General features: G+C 47.4%; 1 protein-coding gene, 1 long non-coding RNA gene and 1 other non-coding gene across 3 annotated transcripts in view; 1 reads left to right on the forward strand and 2 right to left on the reverse strand.

Annotated features, from left to right (window-relative positions):
* Positions 1–9,081: 9,081 nt before the first annotated feature.
* LOC130107698 (uncharacterized) lies at positions 9,082–9,973 on the reverse strand. The gene is made up of 3 exons (XR_008809824.1): positions 9,879–9,973; positions 9,645–9,763; positions 9,082–9,331 (listed from the first exon to the last, which is right to left on the reverse strand). It is a non-coding gene; the product is annotated as an uncharacterized LOC130107698 (long non-coding RNA).
* A 3,341-nt stretch (positions 9,974–13,314) lies between these two features.
* On the forward strand, positions 13,315–13,386 carry trnae-cuc (transfer RNA glutamic acid (anticodon CUC)). The gene has a single exon. It is a non-coding gene; the product is annotated as a tRNA-Glu (tRNA).
* Positions 13,387–17,010: 3,624 nt separating this feature from the next.
* The window catches only part of LOC130107964 (kelch-like protein 10), an 8,837-nt gene continuing 1,498 nt past the window's right edge, over positions 17,011–24,349 (reverse strand). Inside the window, exons 2-5 of the mRNA XM_056274786.1 lie at positions 23,071–23,560; positions 20,419–21,036; positions 18,802–18,951; positions 17,011–17,423 (exon numbers count right to left, since the gene is read on the reverse strand). Of these exons, the coding sequence (XP_056130761.1) occupies positions 17,052–17,423; positions 18,802–18,951; positions 20,419–21,036; positions 23,071–23,560 (1,630 nt within the window). The 3' untranslated portion in view covers positions 17,011–17,051. The remainder of the gene's footprint in view (positions 17,424–18,801; positions 18,952–20,418; positions 21,037–23,070; positions 23,561–24,349) is intronic.

Below are 24,349 nucleotides of genomic sequence, written 5' to 3' on the forward strand. Positions count from 1 at the left end.
TGGTTGGACCCAACAACAGGCAGCACTGAGGCCAGACACACTGTGATTACAACATCTTTGTCGCAGTTTGCCATCTCAGCACCCTGTTTTGATAAAGCAACACTTCCAGCACAAACTTCTATCTTGACATGTACCCTGTTTGCTGCAAAAGATGCTAGCTGCCTCTTGCAACACAGCCCAGGACACATTTAAAACACATGGATTCGCCTGTTCTTGTGTTGCAAACACTTTTATAAAGTCATCCATGTTCAATGCCTTAGCTCTTCTTGACTCAATGCTTAGCACACCCACATGGCTTAGCCTGCTATCTACCACGGTTGTCCGCAACTGAGTTTTAGTGAGCTTTAGAGATGAAAAGCTCCGCTCACAGGCAGCACTGCTGATTGGAAGGGCCACGGCTATTTAGCACAGCCTGAAGAGCTCATGAAACACCTCTTGGTACGGTTCTAAAAACACAGTCAAGTCTAGAACACTTGCCAACTGCGCCGCCCCACTCTCAGCCTTCGTTTGCAAAATTCTCCTAGCCTGGTGAAGCTCATGAGTAAGATCTTCATGATTGCAACCATACATTTCATCCAAGCCAAATACCTGGTCGTCTTGAAGGAAGATACTGCTTTTAGGGTTTAGGGCCTGTATACCTTTCATTATTAAACAGTTAGGTTTCGAGAACCCTCTTTCCATTTCACCAATTATGGAGTCAAGGATGGGGTAGAGTAGTCTCTGTCTGAATGTATCTTTGTCATCATTACCCTTGTGCAGGCCTATAGTACATGTCACATAAGACCCACCAAGTCTGGAGCTAACTTTTTGTGATCTCTTCTTCTCACCATTCTCAACAGCTATATTGCACTGTTTGGCTGTCTCTACTATGTCGTGCCACAGTTGATCACTAAATGTCGCAGTCCTGTACTCCTGAAATGTATCGTGAAGTGACTCCACCATGTCTACTGCCATAGCTAAATCAACTGAGGGTGACTGTAGCAGGTCAGACAGCAGCTTTGTGTTTCCGAACAGTTTTCGGAAGGTTGCAAAGAGGCCTATGAATGTAAGGTCAATCTGTGCAAGCAAACCTCGAGCATCAATGGATCTGTCTCCATGATTTTCGGTGCTTATATTTTGAAGAACACAGAATACAGCTGGTAACCTATCCATCAAGTTCCTGCAAGCCAACGCTCTAGATGCCCATCTTGTGTCACTAAGTTTTTGTAACTTCCTAGGCTGGCCACCATACATCTCCTTTTGAACATCTAGCTATTTCTGGTGCACATAAGACCCTGACATGTACACATAGCGCTTCTCAAACAGTGAGAAGAAGCAATAAGCCTGTGGAACTGACTTCACAGTGTCAACTAAGACCAGGTTCAGGCAGTGCGCATTACAGTGGACATAAAACGCATTTTTAGCCTCCGTCTTAATTCTGGCTGCCACACCTGAGTGTTTGCCACTCATCACCGAGGCCCCATTATAACCTTATCCAACAAGATTTGATTTGTACTGTAGGCCACAGCTTTCTAAACACCGGATGATCATTTCGCTGAGCCCCTTAGCATCTAGATGTTGGGCATGTTGGAAATCAAGAAAGCGTTCATACACAGCCCCATTGAAGTAATACCTAACTACTAATAACAGCTGCTCCTTCTTTTGCAGATCTTTGCTTTCATCAGCAATGACAGAGAATACCTTACTCTCCTTCACTTCCTTCACAATGGAATCACGCACCATACTTGCTAAGCACCACAGAATTTCATTCTGTATAGTATGGCTTGTGTATTTTGCATTGCCTTGTGCCTTCATTTTTTTGGCTACCATAGGATTGTGTTTAGCGATCATTTCTAGAATTTCTAAGAAATTCCCTTTGTTGTCAGATTCTTCAGCTTCACAGTGACCTCTTTGTGCTATATTCTGTGTCGCTGTCACAAGCAGTACATCTGCAACTGTTGTAATGTAACTGCGATTCTCTTCAACTTTCTTTCTGTACCTTTTGTTATACCACAATGGACTGAACGACCTCCTCTTCTGACCTTGGATGGTTTTTGGAAAAGTCTTTAAACGAGGTTGAGTGGGTCCTGCTGCTCTTGACTGTGAAATATCTGAAAGTGACAAAAGCATGCGATCAGATCCTGCATTAAGTGTTGTTGGGACAGAAGTGCTCATTGGGGCATTAATACAGATGAAAGAATTGAATGAAGTACACTATATTAATTAAGTACAATATATTTCATATGAAAAATGAAATATTAAGGCATACCATGAGGTCCAGGTGGGGCAACAAGGACTGCCACATCACTATCCCTACGTGACACTGCATGGCCTGCAGGTACTGCTGGATGGTTCTCATTGTTGGCATCATGGTCTGAGAGTGGCTGATTTGACACACCTGAAGCAATACAGGGATTTTAACAGTTGTGTCAATTTATTTGTATGTCAAATCCTGGCCATTTTAGCTTTTTCACACTTTATTTCCTTTCTCTCACTCACAAAAATTGGGCTTTGCCCTGAATGACAGTATAAGCCACTGTATATAAATACAGCAAAAGGGAAACATCCCCATCCCAAGTCAAAGCAGATAAAGTTGCAAAGAATGCATATGCATACATACCCTGATGTGCAGGTGAAGCTGAAGGGCCTTCATCGCCAGTATGCTTGTCTGAGTCTACAAAAACACATAAGTTGTCATCAGAATGATAAAAAAAAAATCAGCCTTTTTCTAAGTAAGCTAGCCTAAGTGGTAAGTTACCGAACCCAGATGACTAAACTGAAATAATGGCTATTGCACGTCTACAGTGTAAAAAGGCCCTGACATTTATAGGTGCCTGCCCCTTTAAGACTCTGGCCAGATTCTCCGGTTGTGAGTGACGCAGCCTATGTTCAGTTGTAGTTCGAAGCTAGATGCCTTGCCTAGCGCACGTTGAGACTGTGTTCGTGTTATAAGTAGTGCTGCAGCTAACAGCTATTCCGATAGTCGACTAGTCGTCGATTATTGAAACGATTAATCGACTAGTCAGATGAGGAATCGCACAAAACAGCAGCTCATGTCATTGACCATCGTGTTTAGTATTGGTTCGGTGAGGGCGGTCGCTTGCTGCGGTGTACACGCCTGCTTCTTTTGCATGAAGCCACCCATGGTACCTTTACTCTTCTTCACAGTCGGGCTGCATAAATTTGATTAAAATCAAGCAATCAATCAAGTTGCATTTTAAAGACATTTGTCAGGCAAAAGGGGGACATCACTCTTTTAAACTCTTAGAATCCTGCATGGACGGAGTTGTATTGGCTTTATGCTAATGTTAGAACTAGCTAGCTGTGTATAGACAGAGTTGTCTTGGCTTTATGTTAATGTTAGAACTAGCTAGCTGTGTATAGACAGAGTTGTCTTGGCTTTATGTTAATGTTAGAACTAGCTAGCTGTGTATAGACGGAGTTGTCTTGGCTTTATGTTAATGTTAGAACTAGCTAGCTGTGTATGGACGGAGTTGTCTTGGCTTTATGTTAATGTTAGAACTAGCTAGCTGTGTATAGACGGAGTTGTCTTGGATTTATGTTAATGTTAGAACTAGCTAGCTGTGTATAGACGGAGTTGTCTTGGCTTTATGTTAATGTTAGAACTAGCTAGCTGTGTATAGACGGAGTTGTCTTGGCTTTATGTTAATGTTAGAACTAGCTAGCTAGCTGTGTATAGACGGAGTTGTCTTGGCTTTATGTTAATGTTAGAACTAGCTAGCTGTGTATAGACGGAGTTGTCTTGGCTTTATGTAAATGTTAGAACTAGCTAGCTGTGTATAGACGGAGTTGTCTTGGCTTTATGTTAATGTTAGAACTAGCTAGCTGTGTATAGACGGAGTTGTCTTGGCTTTATTTTAATGTTAGAACTAGCTAGCTAGCTGTGTATAGACGGAGTTGTCTTGGCTTTATTTTAATGTTAGAACTAGCTAGCTAGCTGTGTATAGACGGAGTTGTCTTGGCTTTATGTTAATGTTAGAACTAGCTAGCTGTGTATAGACGGAATTGTCTTGGCTTTATTTTAATGTTAGAACTAGCTAGCTAGCTGTGTATAGACGGAGTTGTCTTGGCTTTATGTTAATGTTAGAACTAGCTAGCTGTGTATAGACGGAGTTGTCTTGGCTTTATGTTAATGTTAGAAGCCAAGACAACTCCGTCCATACACAGCTAGCTAGCTAGCTAACAAGCTAACTATCTCACCGAGGCGCGTCCGCATCGTCCAGACGTCCAACGTGCCTCCTCTTCACATGTTCGTGCGTTACTGAGGCGCTCCCATGATAAGCAAGGTCCGCCTTACACACCTGGCAGGTCACCCTTTCCTTTGCCAAGTTGAGGGTGAAATCCTCCCAGACTTCACATGTTTTAGGATGCGATGGTGTTGCGCCGGCCGTGGCCGTTTTGCCGTTTTGTTTACCCGTCCCGTAGCCTCCGCTTCCGGTCTCGGTCGCTTTTGCGCATGCGCAACTGTCAGCGCGTTTGACAGGAAGTGAGACGCCTCAGTCTTTAGCTACTTCCGTCGCCAGCTCCGGTGAAACCACGTGTAGTTCGTTCAGTTCCGCAGCGTGAAATACATGCGCGATGACGTAACCGACGAATTGTCCGCCATTAAATTCGTCGGCATCTAATTTTGTCATCGATTTTTGTCGACTACGTCGATTAATCGTTGCACCCCTCGTTATAAGTGCACACTACATGTAGTTTCCCCCTGCAACACTCGTGTCTGGGTGTACAGTGAAGTTATCCTCATTTGTCCTTCGTTGCGATCCAACTTGTTTGAGCCCCTGACGAAAAGTAAGTGTTTCAGACTGAGTTGCCTCGTCATGTTTAGCTAGGCTATGTAGCAGTAGCTAGCTCACTGCGCACCCATAGGTTCTAAAATGTGAGAGGATATATTCCATGTTAGAATATCTGTCATAATTCCTTGATTTAAATGCAAAATTAGCGAAGGTGATGCCTTATAAGTTGTTATAGGCTAACGTACAGTTTATGCCGTCGTGTGTTAGTTTGGTCGTTTGTGTCGATCGTCCAACGCGGACGCCATTTTGTTATTCTTCGTCTCTCCAGCAGATGTCGCCATTGTATCGTATATTATGGTAATAGGCCTACTCTAAACGTATGTAGCTTGAGGCCACCGTTTCTGATATTGTGAAGCTATTGCTATGTTGAATAACTCAGAACCACTGAATGTATGGGCATACCTTTATTATGTTTATTGGTAGCCTAACTCATATCCTGTAATGATGCAATGCTAGTGCCTGATGGCAATTCCCTTTTTGTTGTTGCAGAACTCGCTATAATTTATGCTGGATTTCAATACAGTTCAGACAAACGAAGTTCACGTCTCCTCTTCATTCCTGTGTTCTGGCCGACACACCGACACACCGCTGTACAGAGACAGAACAGCGCTGGCACAAGCCACGGACGATGGTGAGTCTGTGAGCGCACCTGCACCATCCAATGGTTTAAGTACATACATGCATACATACATAATTTAACTAAATAAATAATTTAACTAACTAACATGTTCATACTATTAGGGTGTGAAGCCAGGTGGGGTCAGCGATATGGTGGTGCTATCAACCAAGCCGAAGCAGAGGGCCGTTGGCAATGGTGTCAGGTATTTATGTTTCATTATAAACTGGAATGCAACACATCGATTTACTTCCAGTGTGAAGTTATTATTTCTAACTCCAATGCCCAAATTACGTATATTCAACACAGGAGCACACTTTATAAAGCAGTGCGGGGGGGAGCTGCCTGATCCCGACGTCCTTAAAGTAGCAGAGGCTTATAAGGACTTTCCAGCCGACATCGCACCACTGATCACCACCATGTCAATCAGTGCTGAAGTCCCACTGGTCAGCTCAGAATTTGGTGATGTTCAGGAGGGGAGTCCAATCTCTTACCAACACCCGGTGCCTGTGAGCCGTGTGATTCTGATCCACCCAGATGCCCCTCCACCGCCACCTCGACCATTGGATAATTATAGGCCAGTATCAGAGTAGTCTTTAAGAGCAGCTACATCTGCGATCACTATGTATGCATGTATGTATGTATGCATGTATGTATGTATGTATGTATGTATGTGTAGTAGCGATAGAGTACAGCATAGTGTAAGGCTACACCCCTGCACATGCACTGAAATCACTTTTAAACTCTCATTTTATCTCATTATTATTATTATTATTCTGTGTGTTTTTGTACTACTATTACTAGCACCTTGGGACTGCGTCCAATTTCAATGTACTCATACATATACTTGTTCAGTGACAATTAAAGATCTTATCTTATCTCACTAGCAATCGATCTTGATATGGCGAGGAAAATAGAGGCTGCTACGAGGGAGCAGAGTGCATGTGTGGAGTGGCACCGAGTCAGGAGGGATAGGGTGACATCTTCCCACTTCAGAGAGGTTTGCCATGTTCGGGGTGCCAGGTCGGCAGAACACCTTGCTGAGCGGATGATCGAGGGTTAGGGTTCAAACTCCACCGATGAAACGGGGGTTGGCATTGGCGCCCTGCTGCCATACAAGACTATTGCCGGGTTAAAAATACCAATTACTGGCCATGCGGGTTCATCATCCACCCAGACGCTCCCTGGTTAGGATCCTCTCCTGATGGGGTTGTGTTTGACCCAACAGAAAATCCACCCTTTGGCCTGCTGGAGATAAAATGTCCAAATGTGAAAAGCTATGTTGACTGTAAGTACTGGAAGGTGACACCATGACATTGAAAAAGCAGCATTCCTACTTCTGGCGGACGCAAGGCCAGCTGCTGGTTTCTGGGGTGCAGTGGTGTGACTTTGTAGTGTGTGCAGAGGAGGATAATGGTGATCCAGAGGATCTACAGAGATGCTGGTGTTGCTACAACCATGAGGGAGAAAGGGGATTACTTCTTTTTCAACGTTTACATGTCTGTTTGCTTGAAGGATAAGCAGTAAGGGGTAATGTATGTAACATTTGTATGACTGCCATGTGTCCCGTCAGTGGAGAATAGAATTGCTCTTTGGTTTGTAATAGGTTTTTGCAATGAATCTGTTTTTATTCACCATTTCTGAGCGATTCCCCTGTTGAAGTTGGTCAAGCACCAACAGACCAAATACTCTCGATGATGTTGTGACCGGAGGAATAGAAAAATGAAATAATAGATAGGTATGACGTAGGACGAGTCAATTTTATTTATGAAGTGCTTTTCACAAAGTGCTTTACAGAATAAACAAGCAAGCATGGATGAACAACATTTGGTTGTCAGTAGTTATACAATAAGAACTGAATCTGTCACATAACATTTTCTCCATCACTTTAGATACCACACTGGCCAGAGCAATCGTTTGCCTGCTTTGTCCTTAATAACAGGAACAAGAGTGGCAGACATCATGGAGTATGGCAAGATGCCATGTGACAAAAAGCTTATGAAGCATATGGCTAGTATGTACTATGGACTATGTATTATGGATAGACAATATTATACAACAGGATAAGGCACTTGAGTATGGGCACTATATACAGTGGATGGACGATGAACAACAAATACAATACAGCTGAGATATGATGCGTTTGAATGGAGAATTGGTTCACTGGGACAATATGCTCCCAGGTCTCCGTGGTGATGGTGGTCGCCATTTGGATGCTGCCTGCCCTTCCACTCCTTACTTAAGTTTTTCTTTTTACATGATGATGCTGGTCACGTGGCTTGGGTCCTGGACTGCTCCGTTGGCATGTGGACACTGCTTGGCATCCTGTGCATCATATTCTTCATACATTTTATGTCCATTATAATTCTGTTATCCTCTTTCAATGCTGTATTATGTAAATTGCGTGAACACAACATCCATTGCAGGCTGTCCGTCTTGGGAGAGAGATCCCTCCTCTGTTGCTCTCCCCGAGGTTTCTTCCTATTAATTCTCCCTGTTAAAGGGTTTTTTAGGGAGTTGTTCCTTATCCGATGAGAGGGTCTAAGGACAGGATGTTGTGTTGCTGTTAAGCCCACTGAGGCAGATTTGTAATTTGTGATATTGGGCTATACAAATAAAATTGATTTGATTTATGCTGACATCTGATTAGGTAAATGGAGCAGTAGCTCACATGTATGTGATTGTGACCTCTGGTGACAGAGGTCTGTGTGGCTGTGGACTGATGGTCAACCTACTCCTGGTGACAGAGGTCTTTGTGGCTGGCTGTGGGCTGATGGTCCTCCTGGTCCTGGATGCTTGTGAGGTCAGCATAGGTTCGCTCCTGAGGGCGTCTCTCTCCTTTTGGAATTAAATGCATAATTATTTAATGTCAAATTTGCTTTATTACCAAGATTATAACCTTAACCCCGCTAATGTCTGCAAATGTGCCACTATTCCATCAATTTATACGTAATAACTGCAAATACTAGTTACACATTTACCTGCCCAGGCCTTCACCAGTGGTCCATTCTGGTAGTTCACCAGGATGCAAGCTACACTGAACAGCTGATCGATACTTCCACACACAGACAGCGGTATGACCTGGCTGAACAGCTTGTTTTCGTTGACCCTCCGGATACACCTGTCCAGGTTTGAAACAAAGAAGAAAAAGTAAAAATGACCAACATAAGGATACCCATAAGATATACAATATACATTTCTTGTAGGAGAAATGAGCAGAATATTTAATTCATGAGATACAGCATATCATCATCAAATCTTTACCCGTGTAAAATAGAATTGATATAAATATTAGTACTCAAAACAAAATCACCTCTCAACGTGGCCTCTCACGCGGGCAATGGACTGCGTCTGCTGGACATCCTCCCTACACATTTGGGCATTCTTCGACAGAAAGGCGAGTCGGTAGACCTTGCAGGGAACGAGCGAGTCCACCACAAAACCTTTGTCCACCATAATGGCTGTGTCTGCAGTGAGGAGGTTAGTAATGCCGTATATCTTGAAGATGTCTCGGTTGCTCATCGAGCCAGCATACAATGCAGAGATAAACGTTATGGGGCCGTGGGGGGGCAATTCCTATCAAGGCCTTGAATGTCGTGTGAGATTTGCATGTTGAGAAGACCTCCCTCTGCAGAAGGAGAGAGGAGGGAGTTTGGCAGTAGATCTCTGTACAGTCAAGGATCACCTGTGTGCCAGGGTAGGACTCAAAAACTCTGGTGGCAAAAGAGCTTTCACTTCATCTTGTGGTATCCACAGGCAGATGGAGCCAAGGACAAAGTCCAGAAAGTTTGTCCATGTTGTAATGATCCTGCTGGCTGTGGCGCGGTGAATGTCAAAAGCGTTTGGCAAGATCTCTGAGAGGCAGGCCAACAGACAAGTACATCAAAAATAGCAGCAGTTCGTAAACGGGTGCCAGTTTCTGGGGAAAATAAATGAAAAGGGCTTTGTGTTTTTATCATGCAGAGACCAGTTAAATCACAACAGCATGACAATAAAAGCAATTAAACCACCAAAAAGTGCCACTAGAGAGATGTTGCCTATTCACCCATGATCACGCTGAGGCAGTCTTGGCCCCAGTAGTCTGTGCCCTATTGTCTATAGTGCCTATTGCCCACATGAGTGTGTAACCACAAACCATTCTCAACATGCACATACATGCGTCACATTAACATTGGATACAACAACGACCATCATTCCTCTTCACTGGATTTGATTCTCATAACATACCTTACCGTTGCTTTGTGTTGAGTGGACTTGCCAGAGGCAGCACTGGGTGACCCTTATCATCTCGGTTTTCACGGCTGGCTCCATCAGTTGCCAAAAGGTCAGGAAATGCTTGTATGATGCAAATCTAAGAATAACAAGATGAGCACATTAGACCTTCTTTCTATTACGGTAAACACACGGCAGTGCACATACCGGTAGACACATGATTTATTTTGTATCCCAGAAAATGCTTCATTTACCTTGTGTAAGAACGAATGTCCTCGTCTGATCCTGCGAGACGTTGCAGACCAACACGTGTAGTGTTGGTCTGCAACCTTTAGATGCAACCTTTCCAGGCAGTGTTGCAGCTCCACTACTTTCCTTTTCAACATTTCCTTTTCCTCAGCCAACTGACCAGCCCTTCCGGTGGTCGCCGGCGTAATGCAGTAGTCGTGATCGGGTACACGTGCTTCCAGGTCAGAGTCGGAGTCAGACACCGGTAACGCCATGTCCGGGGAAGGGCTTCTCGGGCGGCGTTGCCAAACATTGAGCCTTGGGGCTGGAGTAGAATATTGGTTCCAAGCAAAAAGACTGGTACACTACCTTTGTTGAGTACTTCCTTTCCCCCCAGTCATAACTACATCGCCTGTCTTGAAATGCCGACTACAGACACGAGTAGTCTCGGAAGGAGTGGACTCGCCTCTGCGGATCTTAGCTAGCCACTGGGCTCGTAGCTCAGGGTTAGCTGGAAATCTATGAAAGCTAATCGTCGAATTATACCGAGATGAGTTAGCACACAACAGTGGTAACTAGTGTAACCGGTTATTTTCTTGCCCGGTGCGGGATTCGATACGGGGTGTACTGCGCCACAAGGCGACATCACTTACCGCTCGGCTAAAGGGTCAGACCCGTTAGCTAGGGGCTAACGTGTCTTATTAGTAGTTTACACTAGTTGTCGCTGATAAGTAACCAGACGCCTCCTCTTTGCCCCGAAGACACTCATCTTGAAAGATACAGCTAGCTAGCTATCCATTCTCCTCACAACAAATCTGACCGGAAACGGCTATGCACTCCAGGACGCCCGGAAGTTTCAATGACGACCGCCTGTGCACCTAGCCTATTATTGCTGCTTGATTGAGTCCGGCCATAGTCGGATTTGACGAGACCGGGACGCGAACCCCGCTCCCCAGTGGGCAACTGCATCGACACAAAGCCGATGCTTAGACCGCAACACCAGCTAAAACTTCTTTAACCACGGACAGGCTGTGTATCAAAACGTCCACTCACATTTCTGCAGCAGCGACAAGACCAGCGAACACGTGTGGCCTCCGGAGACGTCTTGACGTGTGGTTTTCGGTTTATGAAGACTGATAGATCTGCGCAGTCCCCCTGGTCTTCTGCTATAGGTCCTTACCTTGAGGTTGGTTTCTGCAAGAAAAGAAAAAAAGTGAGCCCCCAGCGTTGCAGGTGGTGGTTTCACCATGTCCGGCTGAGTTACTGACGCCCCCTACAGTTTGACTACTGCCAGTTCACGCCACACGACCTCCCAGGCCGCCGTGCCGTGCACACTACACACCTGCTGTCTTGTAATCGGGAATCTTGAAGTGGTTTTTCTCCGAGGAACCGTGCGCGCGGCGGCTTAACCCCTTCACCCGCGAGGATGCTGCAGAGCAGTGGTGCCCAACCCTGGTCCTGGAGAGCTACCCTCCTGCCGGTTTTCACTGCAACCCTGATTTAACACATCTGATTCAATCAATCGAGGTCTTGGTCAGTAGGTAGTTAGTAGAGTCAGGTGTGTTGAATTAAGGTTGGAGTGAAAAACGGCGGGATGGCTGCTCTCCAGGAGCAGGGTTGGGCACCACTGCTGTAGAGCAACTATAACCATGTCTCGCGCGCAGCAAGGAAGCGAAAACTTACGGACCGCTCCAAATCAAAACGCATTCTTCTTCTCTGGGTTTTCGGCAGGCTAGACACTACTCTGGCGCATTACTGCCTCTCAGGTTTAAGACCGATTTTGCTCCTATAGAGGAAGGTCGGTTTACTCCTCGAAGAGTTCAAGTGGCCTGGGGCCACTGATCTGCATACGTTCGTATTGTAACGTGCATGGATAAGAAGACACGTTGGCCGCTGGCTGGCGGGTCTGACCCTTCAGTCGAGTGGTTAGCGATGTCTCCTGGGGTGCGGAGGATACAGGTTCGCTTCCCGGCCGCGGCAGTTCCTGTGGTTGCGTTGTCCCCCGAATTTTCTACAATATTTATTTGGAGAAGATAAAACGCCAGACATTCCTCCCACCTTGTTTAACGTTCCCTTCACATCCCCCTGACGTGTGTCCTGGTATTATGAAGTCAGTGTGGTTTTAGCCAGGTATCATGAGAAACAAATTCATCTGGTGAAATATCTAGATCATGAACATACTTTAGCGAATTCGGGGGACAACGCAACCACAGGAACTGCCGCGGCCGGGAAGCGAACCCGTATCGCCCGCACCGCAGGAGGCATCGCTAACCGCTAGACTAAAGGGTCGGACCCGCCATCTAGCGGCCAGCGTGTCTTCTTACGTTACAATATGTTTTAAAACTCTTGACCATTTAAGATTAAACTGCTGGCATTCCACTGAAGGATGTGGATCACCATCATGATGTAAATCACTACTTTAGACGTCACAGAGAGTTGGACCAGTTCATCTGGACACAACGTTTACTGAGCGAGAAACGTCTCCGCATCATCTAGGACGGTGACCTCTTCAGTCTCGCCTGACTGCAGGTGTCCCACCCTTGTAAACAACGACCCAAAACAACGATCGGGTTCATATGCAAATTGCCGTGACCATTAATTAGAGTTGCAATGGCCATGTGTACTATTCACAAAGGTCTTTGGCTTAGTCCGAGTTGAGCCCCCCAACCACAGCTAAACACTTTTTACAGCATTTACAGGCATTTTACAGCATGGCGACGCCAATCATTAACCAGCCACCTTCTTTTTAAATCTGTGCGCTCAGGTTGGACGGTTTGGAGACAAAGCAGGAGAGACAAGATGGAGATGGTTTGGACATGTGTGGAGGAGAGATGCTGGGTATACTGGGAGAAGGATGCTGAATATGGAGCTGCCAGGGAAGAGGAGAAGAGGAAGGCCAAAGAGGAGGTTTATGGATGTGGTGAGGGAGGACATGCAGGTGGCTGGTGTGACAGAGGAAGATGCAGAGGAGAGGGAAAAGGATGATCCGCTGTGGCGCCCCCTAACGGGAGCAGCCGGAAGTGGTAGCGGTAGCTTTCACACAATGTGCGAAAAGTGGAGGGCAAGCAGAACGAAGGCGAGACTATTTAGCGCCACACGTTATTATTTATGCTTTGCGAGCGTCTACTTAATATGCAAATCGGAGGAAATGAAATATGATAACAATCTGGATAGACCGTAGCAGCAAGGGGCCATGTGAAGCAGTGAGACAGGTTGAGGTAAACCGTTTAAATCGGTGAGACGTCTGAGGCAGATAGACCGTCATGCATGTGACACAACATGCGTTGTTAGAGGCCCCAGGAAGTTGATAAACGTTGTGTCCAAGACGAACTGATGCAACTCTCTGCGCATGCGTCAAGGCGTCGTTAGAGGCGTTTTACCTCGAATGCAAATTAGCACTATTATACAGGCGCTGCTTTTGACTTGTTAATATTAGTCTAATATGGCGCTGTACTGGCATCTTCCCTGGTGGTCTAGTGGTTAGGATTCGGCGCTCTCACCGCCGCGGCCCGGGTTCGATTCCCGGTCAGGGAACACTTTTTTTTAATTTTTTTTTTTAAGGTGAATCTTTAGCTTCAGAAACGTAGAAAACTGGAGAAAAAACAGGTCTGGAAAAAATATCAATATACCAAGTGGGGAATATAAATGAGCTAAGAGGACAGGCGTGTTTATAATGCTTCTTTTCTTATCGTTTGCCTGTAAAGCACTTTGAAAGACTTCTGCGATGATAAAGTGCCATACAAATAGAGTTGCTTGCCTTGTGTTGAATAACCTGCCACTATCTGCCATCGGGATCATTGATTACAACGGAGCATGTAAAGGGTATTGATTTATGAAGACTGGTGGATATGTCCTGTCCGCCTGGTCTTCTGCCGTAACGCCTTGTAGTACCTTGAGGTTGGTTTCTGCAAGAAAAGAAAAAAAGTGAGCCCCCAGTGTTGCCGGTGGTGGTTTCACCATGTCCGGTGGAGTTACTGACGCCCCCTACAGTTGGACAACTAACGCGAGTTCACGCCACGCGACCTTCAAAGTCGTCAGGTCGCGTGCCGTTCACACTACAGACCCGCTGTCTTGTAATCGGGAATCTTGAAGTGGTTTTCACAGTCAGCGGCGTCGTAGTGTGTGTGGGGGGAGGGGGGCTGGGGGGCCTGGAATTAAAAGTCTGTTTTGGTTTGCAAATTTGTATTTCTAACTAATTAGTGTTGCAACCGGTTATTATCTCGCCCGGTGCGGGATTCGATACGTAGTGTACTGCACCACAAGGCGACACCACTAACCGCTCGGCTAAAAGGTCAGACACGCTTGCTAGGGGGCTAACGTGCTGTAACTTAGATATAGTTAACAAAACAGAATTCTTATGCAGTAACTTTCAGATATATGTAACAAAACAGAATATGTATTCAGTAACTTTCACATATATGTAACAAAACAGAATATGTATTCAGTAACTTTCAGATATATGTAACAACAGAATTTTTATGCAGTAACTTTTAACAATGCAAACGGGAGCGAGATCTCTTATTAAAATATAATAAATTACACTTGTGAAACAGATGTAATTAGAGAAAAAAGTCATGTTACCCTTTATAGTTTAGGTAGATAAAGGTCTCAGTCACATTTGAGTAAAATAATCCTATTTCTATAAATGTCATAGGATCTTTTTTTAAATATATTTTATTTTCACTGACCCCTTGCAATTACACCACGGACCACTAGGGGTCCGCGGACCCCCGGTTGAGAAATACTGGTCTACTGGACCACCTCGACTGCTGCTAGCTTAACTACGTTTATTCTTAGCCTGGTGGCTAGGCTAGCCGGTCGCTGTTAGAGCTCGTTTGCAGTCACGTGATTCTGATGACGCGCGAGAATCAGATGGAGGGCAGGAAGTGAAAAGCAGAACGGACGAGATGGAGCTAGTTTAGCCCGAACTGTGCTGGTTTATACCGTTCTGTCATAATATCGTCTAAACAGAAAGTAAGATATGTTGCACGTGATCCTTATGTTATGAAGAGTGACTTTTTTTTGACGAAGTGGTCGCTGCACACACGCGCGTTATCCGACTCCCCCCTCGTGAACAACAACTTTTGGCACTCAATAACAGCTCCTTGTGGTTCCTCAGTTAATGACGCCGAACATAGGCATTTCGAAAGTTTGTGACAGTGCTTCCTGTGTAGAAAATCACTTCCTGCCCTCCATCTGTAGTTCGTGATGTCATATGCAAACAACCTATGGCCGATTTTAAGCTTTTTGCACTTTTATGCCAATTTTCTTACTAATTGCCTGACAACAAACATGGCCATGTGTGTGGATTGCTTTCCTACCTTTGCACAATTGAAGACTGACGTTACCCGACTGCAGGCTGAACTCAGGGAGAGGGACCAGTTAGTCCCGGACCTATCATCCGTGGCCACAGCGCAGTGAAAACACCCCTCTCTCCTGGGCAATCAGAGGGGCGCCAGCCCGTCCTGCCCCCCCAGACCACAGCGTCGGCCCAGGACAATCATACCACTATTCTGTGGTCTGGAGGTGAAGCGATCCACTCTACAGGCCTCTCTACCCTGGGGCTCAGCCTTGAAGCAAAACCTAAGTTTGCTCAACGCCACCCATCCCGGAGCCTTGGGTCCGGGTTGAGAACAGTAAACACCGCCAGGGTAAACGCCGCCTCCAACCGCTTTCAAATGAGGCTTTCCAGCTTGGAAATAAATTTCAAGTTTTGGAAAATCTGACCTCCCCCAACTCCCCCGGTACACCCTGATCCGGCTGGCTGCTCCTCCTGACCTTCCAGCAAATGGATTTGACATTGTGGACGACTAAGACTCCCCTCCGCTGACCAGTGCGTCGCATCCAGGAGCGGAACGCTCACCATCGGCTACTGCTCACCACACCGGATCCCGAGAAGAAACCTCCTCCGTTCGACGTAGGTTGTTGAAGGAGGCCACTGCCAGCTCTAAACCGGCCAAGGGTGGAATACCCCCTGGTGCTGTGTCCCCCACACTGGCTGGGAGCCCCCATCCACCGTGTATGATGGCTGGGTGCGCTGTTCTATGGCACCCATTCCACAGCCACCTTCTGTTCTGTTTGTGGGTGGTTCTGTCATCAGGGACGTCAGGTCCAGCAGGGCTTCAACACACTGCTTTCCAGGTGCCAAGGTAAATGACATTCTGGTAGAACTTCCTAGTCTGCAATCCCAACACACCTCCGTTGAGAAAGTTGTCATGGCACAAATGACATTCCACGGCAGCAGTTGGAGGTTTTAAAATCGGATTTCACGCGTCCTCTTAACCTTCTAAAACTTAGCAAGAAGCAAGTTTTTTTTATCTCAGGCCCACTTCCCACTTCCGGCCGTGGCATTGGTCGTTTTACCTGAGTTTTGCAGCTTCACGCCTGGTTTCAGTCGCAGTGCCCTCGTTTACAATTTGGTTTTACTGACAATCTGTTCTGGGAGCGCTCTTCTGTTTGTATACGTGGTGGACTTCATCCAGTTCGAGCAGGCTCACGAGTGTTGGCTGCAGACGTGTTTTATTCCGTTGTCTCCAACGCTCGTGTTCATGCTACTATGGACAACAACGTTTGGTGCGGACAGTTCCGCCACTAATTGACGTGCACAGGGGCAGAGTGCTTTCAGTTTTGGTTCCGCGGTAAACAACACCCTGTCAAGCAAGCACTTTGGTGAGTCCGACCCATCATCCTAGTGACTGTCACTCTGCCATACTAATGCCAGGCAGGGTGGCGGGGGTGAGGATGAGGGTGTTTTGGAAGAATTCCGGATGACGACGAAGCCACTGGAATATGAGGAGGAGGAAGGGGGGGGGGGAAGAGGTCCCGGCTCAGTGGAAAACAAGGACTGAGTAAAACATAGTCGTGGTTTGAAATACGGGATGACGTCATGTATGACCAAGTCTAACGTGAAAGGAGATATAATCACGTTTGATCCGCATATTCAAGCAGTCGTGTCAACTGCTGGATGGTGGTCTGTCAACAGTGCTACAGACGACTGTTAGTGCTGCTCAACTCTTTAAAACAATCTCATATCTCCAATCTTAAATCTGGGAGATAAAACAATATTACTTTTACGTGTTGTTGTAATAAAATACACACTTTTTACATCATGCTTTGAGTCTTTATTTACAGACAGACAGTCAGTCTCTGTTGAATTGCCAAGCCCAGATGGATCAGGCGAGGCATTGGACTGGAGCTCTTCAGAGAGATCCTCCTAAACTAGACGCCTCCCCCTCCTCCTCCTCCATCCGGGGGAGGGGCAGAGAGTCGCGGGGGGGCACGTACTCGGCCACGTTCGGCAGTCCGTGCACCACACAGCAGCTCAGTGCGCTGCGGCAGATCTGCATGTCCTCCACGTTGCGCCACTCGTCGGTGTTCCTGTCGTAGCGCTCGGCGCCGAAGGTGGTGCTGATTCCGTTGAAACCCCCAACCACAAACAGCAGGTCGTCTACCACCCCGATGCCAAAGTTGCTGCGAGGGTGCAACATGGTTGACACCGGGCTCCAGCTGTTGGTCTCTGGGTCAAAGGCCTCAGCGCTGCGCAGGCGGTCGAGACCATCAAAGCCCCCCACCTGCAGGACGAGAGGGTCAAACATGAAGCCAAAGGCAAACGAACTCTCAAACCATCGCTGCAAAGTAAACTCCCGCTGCCGGTGTAGCGAAATCAGGCTGCAGCCGGGACGCGAACCCGGGTCTCCCGCACCACGGGCGACTACGTAAAGATCCGATCCAAAGTCTTCAACGTTTAGTCAAATCACATTGCTTTAAGATTTCCTACTCTGTGTATTTTTCTCCTGCTCCTGAATGTTCTATCGGTGCGTTTCATTTACGCAGACTTGCTGGTGTAAAAGCAATAAGCTGCTGTGTTGGAGGTGGTGGCGGTAGTGGTAACCTGTGTCACACCGGAAGTGGTCCGGTACCCACACGGAGGCGGCTCCTTCGCCTTATGGTGTTCACAGTACACAGCACGTGAAGGTAGTGTAACGTGCACGGAGAAGCTGACACAGTAGCCCTTGGCTAACGGGTCGGACCCTTGAGTCGACTGGTTAACGTTGTCGCTTGCGGTGCGGGAGACACGGGTTCGCGTCCCGGCTGTGGCGGTGCCCCCCTCCCCCTCCCCCCGATGCGCTACATTTGGAAGTCCGACCCGGCTAACATGTCTAACGTGTCCTGACCCTTACTGACCGCTTACCTGTGAGATGGTTAGCTAATGCTAAATGACAGACCAGCAAGCCATGAAGATAACTACTGTAAACTACTAATAAGACACGTTAGCCCCCTAGCTAACGGGTCTGACCCCTTAGCCGAGCGGTTAGTGATGTCGCCTTGTGGTGCAGTACACCCCGTATCAAATCCCGCACCGGGCAAGAAAATAACCGGCTACACTAGTAATAGTAATACTGCAGTGTTCATAGTAGTGCTAGTAATAGTAATACTGCAGTGTTCATAGTAGTGCTAGTAATAGTAATACTGCAGTGTTCATAGCACTGCTAGTAATAGTAATACTGTAGTGTTCATAGTAGTTCTAGTAATAGTAATACTGGTGTATAGTTGTAGCCTGCAGCTAGTGTTCATAGTACTACTAGTAATAGTAATACTGTAGTGTTCATAGTAGTACTAGTAATAGTAATACTGGTGTATAGTTGTAGCCTGCAGCTAGTGTTCATAGTAGTACTAGTAATAGTAATACTGTAGTGTTCATAGCACTGCTAGTAATAGTGATACTGTAGTGTTCATAGTAGTACTAGTAATAGTAATACTGTAGTGTTCATAGTAGTACTAGTAATAGTAATACTGGTGTATAGTTGTAGCCTGCAGCTAGTGTTCATAGTAGTAATAGTAATAGTAATACTGTAGTGTTCATAGTAGTGCTAGTAATAGTGATACTGTAGTGTTCATAGTAGTACTAGTACTAGTAATACTGGTGTGTAGTTGTAGCCTGCAGCTCACCGCGAAGACCCGTCCGCCATAGGTGACGGTTCCAACGCCGCTGCGCCTGCTGCTCATGGGCGATGTCAGACTCCACTGGTCGGCCTCGGGGTCGTAGCACTCTGCTGTCTGCAGGCAGTCGTTACCCGTGAAGCCCCCGCAGATGTACACCTAGAGAGAGTAACCACAGCAACACCCGCTGGTTGGACGGCTCACTGTTCAGTGCGACACACCCTGACCGGATCTGCACAAAGCTTCGCCAGGAAGGAGAGAGACGACGACCACGTGGTGTGGACATGCTGCTGTCGAGGCTGGCGTGTTGACCTCGGTCAGCGTGTGACTGCTGACTAAACCTTCTATTTAGGTTTATGTAAAGAGGTAGATTAATTAGAGTAGCCACCAGAGGGCGCTTTAATATTCTTCGCCGTTTCTGCTAGTGTAAGGAGGTGAACTAATTAGAGTAGCCACCAGAGGGCGCTTTCACATTTTTCGCCGTTTCTGCTAGTGTATGGAGGTGAACTAATTAGAGTAGCCACCAGAGGGCGCTTCCACATTTTTCGCCGTTTCTGCTAGTGTAAGGAGGTGAACTAATTAGAGTAGCCACCAGAGGGCGCTTTCATATTTTTCGCCGTTTCTGCTAGTGTAAGGAGGTGAACTAATTAGAGTAGCCACCAGAGGGCGCTTTCACATTTTTAGCGGTTTCTGTTCTGGTTCCGCTGTTGTGGCCATTTTAGGTCACAATTCTGTTGTGTTTCTACAAGGTGACAAGCGAGACACAACGAAGAGACACTGGACTGCTCCACCACCACACCCAAACGACTCCTGTGCCTCTTCTTCACCCCAACTCCCAACCACACAAACAAAATAACACCACGCAGACACTGGTTAGGGGGTCTGGGGGTGGGATATTTAGTTAAAGCAGGGCTCAGGAGACACCATCCAGGTCACATTTATAAACAAGAAACAAAGGGGAAGAGAAAAACGCCAAAATTCCACTTATTTCCTTTCTCCCACATCCGATCACATTTTAAACCTTTTATGTTGGGGAATTTTACCGAGAACCCCCAAACTTCCTTCCTTGATGATCATACCTTTACACAGATCTACACTTTGGAACTTTTAAACAGATATGGATCCCCAAAAGGGCCTATCGGGGCCCAGAACCAGGGGCCCTAAGGTCTGGGGGGGCCTTAAGGACATTGGTCCAGCTTCTCCCGGGTCAGACCCTGAGTGCTGCAGTTATTGGTACGTTTTATAAGATGTGTTTTCCAGTCAACCACCGTCTCTCCTGATGAAGATCCTTATAAATGCAAGTGGACGGGTAGTTGGCTGGTGTGTGCACTACTTTTACATGGTGTATGTATGCATTGTTCGGTCTGGGGTGGAGGGTGTGAGCTTCTCAGGCCCCAGGGGCCCTGTGGACTAGGGATCTGTCCATGCTTTCAAATATAATAAAAGCGCCTTTTTAATGTGGTGCCCAAGCAAGTACCAGAAGAACACAGCGGGTGAGGGGTTCGGACCGGCCCGGACTGCTTCATTCACAGCCAGACTTCTTGGCCCTGGTAGCCACCACCATCCAGAGCTACAGATACGGCTCAGATGCCCCGTTCTGCATGTTGGCTGCTGTGGCCTGCTTACCTTGCCCCCGAGTGTCGTAGCGCCGGCGTCGCTCCGCTGCTCGTGCATGGGCGCGATGACGGTCCACTGGTTGGTGTCCGGCTCGTAGCGCTCGGCGCTCAGGAGCCGCGAGCGTCCGTTAAAGCCTCCCATGGCGTAGATGCAGCCGTCCAGCACGGTCACGCTGACGTAGCAGCGGGGTGAATGCATGGGCGCCGCCTCGTGCCAGGTGCGGGTGGCCAGGTCGAACTTGCGCACGCTGTTGAAGTAGTCGGCGCCGTTGAAGCCGCCGATACAGTAGATGACCCCGTTGAGGAACGCTGCAGCGTGGTATGCGCGAGGACTCTCCTCGTTGTGCGTGACATTGACCCAATGGTCCGTTCGGGTGTCGTACACCTCGATGCCATTGGTCGGGCCTCCGTCACTCCAGCCTCCTATGGCGAACAGGAGGGCATAGGGGAGGCGTGGGCGAGACAGCGGGTTTTGGTGGTTGCCGTCGGATGGTCTGTTCAGGTTGAGGTCGTACATGGCCTTCAGCGCGCTGGTGATGATGAGCTTGCAGTCGCGGCTTTCCTTCAGCAGCTCGTTGTTGTTGACGTTGGCCATGAAATAGTCAGGCGTCAGCAAAGCCAGACGGACCTGGATACAGAAAACAAGGAGGCTGAGATGGCCTGAACAGACCTCTGCCGCAGGTGGTGGTGGTCGGTGTTGCAGTTTAAGGTGCCGTCACGTCCCCTGCATGTTGTCCTCTCAGCTAAACACCTCGTGCTGCGTTCCCATGGAGACGGTGCACAGTGGAAAACCCAATATTCCATGTTTTTCCAATGAGACGGCGACGGAAAGTTCTGCCACCGCCAGTGTTGAATACCGTGCACCACAACTCCCATCAGAAGTTCAATTGTCTTATCTTTTAGCTTTGTGCGGTGGTGGGGAGACAAACCGGATGTTGTTTCTTCTTCGTTTGACACGGAAATGGACACGGCACGACTTGTGCTCTCGGCACAACTGCACCCAGTTCTTTATATAAAAAAACGTTGATAGATTCTCATGACCTTTTACCTGGCTAATTACCCCACTGTTCTGAACCGTCCCGGTCTCTGCTCCACCCCCTCTGCTGATCCGGGGAGGGCTGTAGACTACCACATGCCTCCTCCCATACATGTGGAGTCACCAGCCGCCTCTTTTCACCTGACAGTGAGGAGTTTCACCAGGGGGACGTAGCGCGTGGGAGGATCACGCTATTCCCCCCTGTTTCCCCTCCTCCCCCAAACAGGTGCTCTGCCGACTGACCAGAGGAGGCGCTAGTGCAGCGACCAGGACAAACACCCACATCCGGCTTCCCACCCACAGACACGGGCAGTTGTGTCTGTAGGGACGCCCGACCAAGCCGGAGGTAACACGGGGATTCGAACCGCTGATCCCCGTGTTGGTAGGCAGCGGAATAGACCGCTGGGAACGTTTACTTGTGACTCAGTGACATATAACCCTTCTCCAGTATTTGGGCCTAATCACCACGGTAATGTTTGTCCATATACCAGAGGTGTGGACCCAAGTCACATGACTTGTGTGTGAGTCATGTCACAAATTTGATGAATTTAGACTGGACAAAACTGAAAAAGACTTATGACTTGACCTTGACTTAAACACCTGTAACTCATGACTTGGAATTGAACCTCTTAACTTGAAATTCTTGGTGCCTCCTACAAGCCCAAAGATAAAATGCTTTTAACAAGTGTGCAGCCAATCAACTCCTCATTTTCACAATTACAGATCCACTTTGAGTCATCCATCCATTATCCAAACCACTTATCCTTACTCAGGGCCGCAGGGATACTGGAGCCTATCCCAGCAGTCATTGGGCGGCAGGCGGGGAGACACCCTGGACAGACCGCCAGGCCATCACACACACATTCACACCTAGGGACAATGTAGTACGGCTGATTCCCCTGACCTACATGTCTTTGGACTGTGGGAGGAAACCGGAGCACCCGGAGGAAACCCACGCAGACATGGGGAGAACATGCAAACTCCACACACAGGACGACCCGGGACGACCCCCCCCCAAGGTTGGACTACCCCGGGGCTCGAACCCAGGCCCTTCTTGCTGTGAGGCGACCGCGATAACCACTGCGCCACCGTGCCGCCCAATCAACTTTGAATCAACCCGTAATAAAAACCAATTAAAAAAACCCACGATTTGTGTAAATGTATCACTCTGTTGTTAATATTCTGAACTGGTAGTAAATTTGACAAGAGCACATAATGACTTGTGACTTGAAACTCATGGTTTACATAATGACTTGTGACTTGAAACTCATGGTTTACATAATGACTTGTGACTTGAAACTCATGGTTTACATAATGACTTGTGACTTGAAACTCATGGTTTACATAATGACTTGTGACTTGAAACTCATAGTTTACATAATGACTTGTGACTTGAAACTCATGGTTTAGAACTTGGGACGTTACTGCCAAGGCTTGAGACTTGGAGACTTAATTTTGACTTGATCCCACCTCTGCCATATGCCATCATCACCTGCCACTGCTGGTGGCAGATCTCTGCAATAGCAGCCAGAATGGCTGTTTTTGTGCAGCCTATGTGAGCGCAGCACCAGGCGGGTAAATGTAAACTGGGGACGCTGCAGCCGGTTTGCCCTCCCTTCTCCTTACCTTGGGCAGCAGCACAGAGATTTCTCCTCTGCGCTCCTCTGGCATGTGAGCAATCCAGCGGAGGATGACCTCAAACACGGCGCTCTCCTTTTTGACATTGAGCTCATCCTGCTCCAGGATCTCCGCCAGCTGGGACAAGGGGAGCTCCAGGAACTCCTCAGAGACCTGAACCATCTCCTCAAAGTGATGTAGGATGAAGTGGAAGGCTTTTTGCTTCAGATCGGGGCAGTAGTAGAAGTCTGCCAGTCTCCAGATGCCAACGCAGTTCTCCAGACACAGCTGGTCTTGTAGGAAGTCACAGCAGCCGCGTATGAGGCCCGTCACTCTGAAGTGGTCTGCAGTCGCCAGCAGCTCCTCTACATTGGACACTGTTACTGGCACAGAGTCCGTGTATGCGTACTGTATGATGAGGTGCATCATCTCTGGAGAGATGTCAAGTGAGCTATAGACCTGCCTCTCTGGGACACTCCAGTCACTTGTGAAGAGAATTCTGCGCAGATAGAAATCAGACATGTACAGTTAGATGTCCAGATCTGTACAAACACCCACAATTAGATAAGCACACACATATATTTACATCAACGCATTTAGCACACATGCAGATACTCAAACTTACAGAAATATACACATGTACTCATCATGTATGCATACTACTTTGTCTCCCCTTTTCCAGTCTCCATGTCCAGTTCCTATTGTCCTTAAGGCACTACCCCTCTGTTGGTTGCAGAGGGTTTGGACTCCATATGTGTCCTTCAATATGTGTAGCCAACAACCACTTCTTTCCACCTACCAGCTGTGCCACCATTAAAATGGTCACATTTCAACTTGCCGGCCCCCCACCCAGTGCTGCCAGTTATGCTCTCAGCAACACCAACAACACCAGGGTTGGCCCATAAGCCTCACTGGTGGAGTGCTAACATGTTAGTCCACAGTGCTAGTGCTACATGGTCACCTCATGTAGTCACACTCATGAGCACACGCCAACACACATGTCCACAGCCAAAATCACATTCACACATATTCACATACATGGGTTGACTATTGTACACATGCACACTGACAAGATACGCATATATATATATAATTTCCTTTTGACAGATAGAAGACATGTACACGACAGATAGAAGACATGTATATGACAGATAGAAGACGTGGCTGATGTTGAGAAATCCTACCAGTGGCTAGAAAAGGCTGGACTGAAGGACAGCACAGAGGCTCTGATCGTAGCAGCACAAGAACAGGCACTCAGGACCAGTTTGGTTGAGGCAGGGGTCTACCG

The sequence above is a fragment of the Lampris incognitus genome, chromosome 2 (assembly GCF_029633865.1).
Source record: "Lampris incognitus isolate fLamInc1 chromosome 2, fLamInc1.hap2, whole genome shotgun sequence".
NCBI classification, from domain to species: Eukaryota; Metazoa; Chordata; class Actinopteri; order Lampriformes; family Lampridae; genus Lampris; species Lampris incognitus.